Consider the following 8,790-nt stretch of genomic DNA (forward strand, 5'->3'; position numbering starts at 1 on the left):
TCTACCTCTGCCAACTAGAGACCCCCAGTTCTAACAATAGTTGGTTTTTTAAACACATCTCCTTGTGTTACAGTGATCCGAGTGTAAACGAGCATGGTAATTTTCTCGCTGGAGCATGTATTGCTACCTTCGGAGATGCTAAGCTTTGACTTTGGAAGACATTCTTCGACTGGCTTCCGAAGCCCAATAGCGAGTGCACCAGTGCCAGAGCCCCACTTCTAACATCTCGTCTGGGCTTACGTCAAGTAGCAGAGCCGAACTGGCAGTGATCTGGCTCCTCGGGCCCCTATTCAGAGCTTGAGGATTCTTGTTTATTGGCAGTTGGCACTCTTCTCAGAGACAGGCTCCAACACTTTAAATGAAGAACCCCAAGGATTGAAACACTGGCATTTGAAAAAGAAATTGCTGGGTGGGCCAAAATGTATGCTATTATTTTACTGCCTCTACCCACTTTATAAAATGTTTTCCATTTGACAATGAGTAATCTCCACTGGGCTGCATAACATACAGATGCCTTTAAGCTGGTACTTTGCCATTATAAAACAGTGTGTGAATACCTCTCATTCCATTGCAAGAAGCCATGAAGTAATGCAGTGCAATGTAAATTACATTTGTTAGGTCTCTTTTACATGTTGTTGAAGACCTATACAGTGGGCTTTGGTTCCGCCCATTGCTTACCACTGGTTGATTGATTGATTGATTGATTGATTGATTGTGGGCTTCTAAAGCGCTAGAATCGACTCCCGAAGGAGTATCTCTGCGCTGTAGACCGCTGGGGAACCCGTCCTGGCTTTCCCTGTGAGATGGTCCCTACTGGGTATCTCCAAGGTGAAACCAGGCATCCCCAGCGTAGGTGGGGGGCCGTTGTGAAGATGAGGCAAGCTAATGCCCAGAGTTGCCGAGTGTGATCCCTAGTTAGAGTAGGCACCGAGGCGAGAATTATCAAGTCCGTTGACCCCGTTGACCCTGGTCCAAGACCCTGCCGCGTCGGGAATTGAACCCTGGGCCCGGGCCGTCTTCTGCTCCCGGGTCTGCCGCCTCTAACCAGTGAGCCACACCTCTCCATGACGTTCTTGTCAGTCTTATTTAGTTGCTTCTGATTGGATAGTTTTCCTTCTTCTTCTGTTTGTCCCTCCCCTGGAGCATCGCTTCTTTAATATCGTTTCGATTGGATGAGTTTTATCCTTCCACTGCTTACATTTAGATACCTACTTTTTCCTTTTTGTTTCAGTATTCCATGGGAGTGATTGTGTTTCCTTGCTCTCTCCCTCTTGTGCTGCTTCCCGCTCTGATCTCTACCCCTTCACTTTCTGTGTTGCTCCCCTCCGACAGCTTATCTGTTGCTTTTTCCAACTCTGCCAATCTGGCTTTTTTTATTTCATCTTTTAAACTGACCCTGTTTCTCAGTTTCTCCCCTTCCCCATTGCTCCGTGCAATGGCAATAATGCCTCCCCCACTGTTTCCTCTGTTGTTCCCTCGTCCCTTTGTTTTGTTGTTGTTTTTGTAAACTTTTTTTTCTTGGACTGACAGCTCCAATTTCGTACCAGATGCTCTTTTTTCTTCAAAGCAGTTTCACATATGTTTTTTAAATTTACTGCTCTGATATCCACCATCTTGTAACAGTAAATTATAAAAAAAATGTTTTATGGCAGCTGTGTCCAGATGCATACGTGCACAAGTGTGATAATGTATGCACACATATATCCTGTACATGCTGCTTCTTTCTGCTGGTGTTGTTCTGCTTTTCTTTTTTTATTTTTGTTGGCGCTGAAACGCATGATCAAAAAACGCTCACAAAGGAAAAAGGTCAGATTGCACCATTGAAAGGTGAAATGCATTGATTCAGCCAATGCTTGCTTTGTAAATCTTTTACACAGTTAGTATCCACCATTGTCAGCTAAGATAGTTTGCACATTCATCTATGCTTGTAGAAAAGTGTACGGTACATATCATGAGGAGAAACATTTTACTGTCTGTGCTTGGTTATAATTTACTTTCCCGTGGAGGCTTCTTTATGATTTTATAAATTAATTTTCCTAACAGTGACCGTTCCTGCACCAGCTGCATCATTTGGTATTAATGAAGAAGGCGAGACCTATCCCATCGACATGCAGCACTATCAAAGAAGAGAAGTGTTTAACAGTCTATCAGGTGAGAAAACCACCCACCAGTCAGTATCACCAGCATCTAAGACAGTGTTCTGGGAACGTTTGTTTTAACCCCTTGCATGCGTCGGACGGCCCCTGGCCGTCCGACGCCGTGGTGAGCGTGTGCGTTTGACGGCCGGGAGCCGTCCGATCTGCGCACCTGTGTAATTTTGCCGCACTGCGGCGAAATTCCGGCCGTGCCCAAGGGGTTAATTAAGTTTTGCAATAACAAAGGGGAGGGGGGACAGGGAGCTGGATGTAGGTCCAGTGGTTCGTGCTCCTGAATATATAGTCGTCACTCCAGAGAACCACAGTTCCTATAAAAGGATTCAGTATAAAGAGAGAGAGGGATGTTTCGTTCCTATTGAGAGGTCAGATTGACCTTTTCTTGATGCCCTCACACACCCCGAGGGATGCCATGCTTCATCATGGGGTTGTGCTCCTCGATGGAGGACCTGGGGTTACATTTGTAATCGGTGCATAAACAAGGTATTCGATTATACCAATTGAGCATAAGTTAAAAACATTTATTTACAGAGGTGTGGAGGACGAACACATACATATGTACAACTGAGTAGAGAGCGTGGTGCGCGTTATGTGCTCGCTATGTTGCGAGCGTGGTCAGACAAGACCATAGTGATTGATGGCATCACCTCTATGGTGTGACTGAGCCTCAATCGGCACAGTCGCACCATAAAGGTGTTGCCATCAATGGTCACTATGCCAACCTGGATAAATGATTTTATTAAATCACTATGGTCTTGTCTGACTACGCTCACAACATAGCGAGCACATAACGCACAACACGATCCACGTGGAGCTCCCTCGTTTATGTACTCTTTATAACGACTTGGCATATTGAGAGTATTTCACTCTCTACACAGTTGTACATATGTAGGATTGTTCGTCCTCCCCAACTCTGTAATGAATGTTTTTAACTTCACACTCAATTGGTATAATCAAATACCTTGTTGATGCACCGATTACAAATGTAACCTCAGGTCCTCCAACAGGGGGGTCCTGTACTCCATGTTTTCTCAAGTTTGCTACATGTAATTATTTGTTGCTCTTCTTGATTTTTCTGTTGTTCCAGATAGGACCACTTCCAGGGTCCATTGAGTGGTACCGAGAAACATTTCTACACCACTGCATAAATAAGCCCCTCATCCTATTTTCACGACCCTTAGGTCCTGAAGAAGTGCCAAGGATCTCCTCCTGAGACCACTTCACAGAGCGAAACATGTCGACCATTTCCCCGTCTTCTTAAGACTTTGCACTTTTCTAGCTACTGAGGGCCATCACCACCCTCGAGCAGCCCATAACCTTTTTGTTTTTTTTATTGATGACAGACGGTTCTTCCCATTAAAATGTATTCACCTTACCCCCTCCAGTCATTTTTTAAAAACATCAATTACCAAAGTTACCCTCTCACACGCACCCGCACTCACCTTACGGCTAGACGTCTAAAAAGATCTCAGATAAAGTGTCCCTTCGGGGGACCTGTTGGGCATTGCAGCGCCGGTCCAACAAGGAGCAACGCCCCATGATGAAGTATGACATCCCTCGGGGTGGGTGAGGGCATCAAGCAAAGGTCCCTCGGACCTTCCAATAGGAACGACACATCCCTCTCTCTCTATACTGACTTCTTTTATAGGGACTGATAATTAAGTTTTGCTTCTTTACCTATCCAACTCTCCTTTCTTCTGTCACAATTCGCTCTAAGAATACCTGTCTAGATCTGTATCTCATAGGCTTGTGTTCCTTATGGTAGAAATAAAGGTGCTCTGTAGTTTGGCCCTGTTGAAGTTTATGTTAAGTTTATTTAGCTAAGAGGACAATCATAGGACCCAGCAGATTGTTTATCATAATACACATGAAGTTGTAGAGATGGCGGAGTCTGCTGCGATGGCTACTTAGGGCCTGGTTTAGATCTCGTGGATGAGTTACTCCATCACAATGGTGACAGATTTCCCATCTGCAGAAATTTAAAGGGCACAATAGGATTCATATTTTGGGGGACGAAATATCCCTCCCCGATGTGTCGGAGTAACCGGTCTGCCGATATCTAAATCAGACCCTTAGTCAACAGCTGCAGGACGATCATGTGAACATGCTGGCAATTTATTAAACTCCAGCTATGGACATGACCAGCAGCGAACTAGTTCCAGTTACACTGATGCCCCTGAACGTCGATAGCAGTTTTGTATAGTGTATTCATGACATCTTTTAGGGATGAAAGTTCTTACTCTGATGAAGTTCATCGTTTAGCTGCAGTTTAGTGAGGGAATCCTAAATACAGGCGGTACTAGACTTTGCGCCGTCCTCTGTTGGCCGTACCAGTAACTATGCAGAGGAACTGGGAGAGGTCAGGAGTCTTTAGAAGGACGGTTGTTGTTGACGGCCCTTTTGAAGATATTTCATAATAGGGAATCAATGTGTGGGCCGCGTTCCCTTCACCCTTTACCAGTTTTCCAGGGACACATTGACAGGGTGAGCATATGCGACTTAGATGAATACTTCGGTTTTGATGAACGGGCCTTGAATGTTCGGACTCTAAAAGCCTGAAAACTATGTATATATTTAAGAAGGAATTGCTATCTTTGTTGAACAAGATTTATCGCTGTTCACCTCATTGTATCATCCTTACCAGGGAGAGTATCAGACGCAAATGCAATTCTTAATATATAAAAACAAAGTAAGACTAATTGTAGAAAATAAGTCTCCAGAAAAGAGTTAGTGACATCACAAATATAGGTCTCAAAGAAAAATGGTCTGTGTGTAGTTCTGAACCTAACATGCTCTACTTGTGGCCAAAGGAAGCTTTTTTATACCAAGCTAATATGTTCAAATAGGTCCGTTCACTAAATAAAGAATTGGAGTTTGTTGCAGTCTGACCTACCTGAATAATATTCATTAATTAGGTCACAAATTGCCATTGAGTCCACTTGGTCACAATCGCAGGCGTGGTGATGTGGAAGTGTCAACAGAGCACAAAGTCTGTGATTGTTTTTAAATATATCATGTTTTTAAGTAGTCCAATTTCCCTAAATGAAACAGGGCTGTGTTAGTGAGAGCTGGTAGTGGTTACTCAGATCTATGCACACTCCTCCTGAAACTTTTAATTCACAAAAGAGAAGAGCTCCAAAACAGGCCCATTCACTTTTGCAAATAAGTTACCAGCCTTGCTTGGGTGGTGGGAATTTTTAAATGGTTTGTGACTGTAGTTTCAATCACAAACCATTGGTACATTAGGTACCATAGGTACCCTCAGAATACCCCTTCCAAATTGCAATTCGGATTCCAGTCGCAAGCCCACTTTAGGAATCAGTAAAACTTTACCAACTCCTAAAATGGGTTTAGTAGGTAGTACGAAACTTTTTAGTTGTCACAAACCCACAAAAATAGTAAATTGCAGGGCTTGCAACCACTAAAACATTTAGTAAATCTGGCCCGCCCCAGTGGCTTCAAACCCACAGGACGCAGACTGGAACAATTTTCATTTTGAGGATAGAATCATGCTCGTCTCTGTCCGCTGCTTTCCCCACCCCTGCCAATTTAGCTTTTTTAAATCTTGTTTTTCAAACTGCATTGCTTCCTATTCCTCTCTTTCGTGTCACAGCTGAAATAGACCTGACTTACAATATCTAGTGCCCCTTCACGAGAATGACTGGAACACGGTTTGTTCGGGATCAGATCTTAATACAGTCAGAGTTAAGTTAGGTGTATTTGTAATGCGCGGCATCACCTGTGACGTGTACACTGCAGAATAAGCCATTCACTGTGCTCTCCAAGGACAGATGATCTCCAATCAGAAGGCTGTCTCTATCTGCATCTCTGTGTGTCATTGGAAAAACATTGCAAATGTTGATGCGCTCTTTGGCCCGTCTTAAGCCTCTTTCTATTTATTTTTTTACTTTAGAGAGTTTCATATAGCGCAAACTTGACCTGAATCGAGGATCAGGGCGCTTTACATAGCACCAGTTGCATTACGTGAGGACACATTCATTTTTGTAAGGTAGGGGGATATTAAGTGATTTGCCCAGAATCACAGGATGTTCCATAGGCAGCGGAAACACTCATCATGCATGTGATGGGTTTTAGCCGTGTCCCTTGAATGTTCCAGCGGCAGATAATCAGGCGGTTAAGTTCACTAAATACGTCCCTCAGAATGTTCCCATCACCTAGTGCCTGGTGCTCCTGTATCTGAAAGGCTGAGTCATTAGAAGTGCAGAGAGGAATAAAAGAGCTCTCTTTCACCTTTAGCTGTGTACCATAACTGTCAGTCCGAGGAATGGTGGAGCATCGAAATGAAAGGTGCCCGGACCTGCGCAGTTCTATAGGTTATACTCCATGATAAGGCAGGACACTGACTTCTGTCTCATGTGAGTGCAGCTACAATAAACATGTACAAATATAATTGTATTGCATCATTCGACCCATATACAGTTAATAATATGCATGAATTATATTCCAACAGGTAACAGAACTAAAGCCAGAAAGAAGAACGTGGGTAATGCTTTAAAATGTAAAGATAAACTACCGGAGTGTGAGTCTTCATCAAAAAAAGTCAAATCTGAAAGTCCTGAAACAGTGCCAACCAACCAGAACAGCCATACTGGACATCAGAGGACACAAGCAACTGAAGGAAGATATACCTGCACTGAGTGTGGAAAGAGCTTCTTTGCTATGTCAAATCTTCAAAGACACGAACGAATACATACCGGGGAGAGGCCATATCAGTGCATTTTATGTGGGAAAAGTTTCAATCAAAAGGAGGTTCTTCTTAGACACCAAAAGATGCACACGGGCGAAAGGCCGTATCAATGTAGTGTATGCAACAAGAGATTCCATCTCAAACACCATCTCCTGGCCCACCAAAAAATACATTCAAAAGCAGACCCAAGACTGAGTGATAGCGTTACTGCACGAGATATGTGTTACCAGTCATTCATTCATCAGTCAAACTGCAAGCAAACGATTTCACCACCAGAGGGATGAAGGGACGACGAGCAAAACCGAATCCCAGAAGATACCCAAGTTCTCATTACACTGATTACCTAATACTGAGTTATAATAAAAAGGCTGTGCTACGTAACCTGACATAGCATTAATCTAAAATGACATATGTGTGTGGCAGTTATGATATAATTATTGGTGCCAAGTTATTGATCTGTCATATTCTTGAAGCGATCGAAGACAATGGTATTTTTTAAGGCAATTATGTTGTGGAATGAGAGATTGAAAAGTGCCAATTGTCGGTTTAACGGGTCATGTACATGTGGCTAAATATAAACCCATACAGAACATCTCTTAAAACATGGATACTCTTGTGAGTGAATGGCATTGGTGCGATTGGGTATTACAGCAAGCATTCACCCGTCTTACTGAACCTGACTTGTATCTGAAAGAGAAAGTCAACCATAAGATGCGAACCAAGAAAGAAAGCATGAATCAGTTGTAGTGAGACCTTCGGTTCCCCTTACTTCTTACCCATGGGAAGTCCTGTTGACCAGTGGAAAACAGATGTATCTTTCATAGCAAAGGTTTATTTCTTACAAGGAAGGTCTAAACTCCTTGTAGGGCCCATTGTCATCAAGACCCACCAATGCCCCCAGGCTTTCCGAGGCCCACCTCTCTGCACTGCCAGGAAGATGGACACATCTGCAAGGCACTCTTACTCTTTCAGAGTTGGCATTCCCTGTTCTGTTTTCTGTGCAATCCAGTGGGGCAGATGGGTGACCCTATGTTCCAGATACAGTCCTTTGGGAGAGAGGATCTCAGCCTGGAGATGCCTCTTACCATCTGTCGTCAGAGCTCCCTCTGAAAGACAATGAGGCCCAACAGCACCCAAAGTTGATGTAATGCCAAACATTGAATCACACAGGCTTGCCCTGCATTTGTCTGTCTTAATATTCAAGGAACTTTTTCAGCCGTGAAAGCTGACCTTCAGCAGGTAATGGCAGCACTTGCTTACATTCCCCATGGTTGACTAGCCACAAAGCCCAATGTGTCACTTGGGGATATATGATGCTGCTGAATGGTACTGAGGGCATTCGGAAGAGGTCCAAGCCATCCTAAAGGAGTTGGTATATTCCCTTTCGCAACCAAAATGTACCCAGGCTGTAAGGTCATAGTCGAGAACATGTAGAAAATTCACTAGGCCTTCGTTAATCCCCAAATACATCAGAATCCCCCACAGTTTTGAGTGAACTACGATGTCAAAGGCGTAGCTAAGGTACATAAACGCCATATGCTCTTGGCCACTGGGTACTTGAAAATCAGTAAGTAAAGATTCAAACACTGTTCATTTGTTCCGAATCCTTACCTAAAACCATATTGTGCACCAGAGATGATAAGATGCTCAAATGCCCAACACTGGAGCCTCCAAGGACAATTCTGCATACTGTTTTTACAGCGTGTGTCACTACACCTTCCCTTTTTAAATACTGGAATAATTGTTGCAGACCTCCAAGATCGAGGCATGCCTAAGTTACAGGCAGCGTTTATAGCGTTGGTAGGAAGAGGTGCTCAAAACTCAACGCTGTCCTTATAAAGGTCGAACAGAACCCTATCCGATGCCGGTGCCTTATTACTAGGCCTCATTATAATTGCAGCCGACACCCCTGCACTATGAAAGGCAATA

General features: G+C 43.6%; 1 protein-coding gene across 4 annotated transcripts in view; it reads left to right on the plus strand.

Annotated features, from left to right (window-relative positions):
- LOC144770919 (uncharacterized) overlaps window positions 1–7,268 on the plus strand; it is a 129,204-nt gene extending 121,936 nt beyond the window's left edge. For all 4 annotated transcript variants that reach the window (XM_078655736.1, XM_078655737.1, XM_078655734.1 and 1 more), the window contains 2 exons: window positions 2,044–2,151; window positions 6,625–7,268. In XM_078655736.1, coding sequence (XP_078511862.1) covers window positions 2,044–2,151; window positions 6,625–7,145 — 629 coding nt within the window. In that variant the 3' untranslated portion in view covers window positions 7,146–7,268. The remainder of the gene's footprint in view (window positions 1–2,043; window positions 2,152–6,624) is intronic.
- The last annotated feature ends 1,522 nt before the right edge of the window (window positions 7,269–8,790 follow it).

Source organism: Lissotriton helveticus, chromosome 7 (genome assembly GCF_964261635.1).
Source record: "Lissotriton helveticus chromosome 7, aLisHel1.1, whole genome shotgun sequence".
NCBI lineage: Eukaryota > Metazoa > Chordata > Amphibia > Caudata > Salamandridae > Lissotriton > Lissotriton helveticus.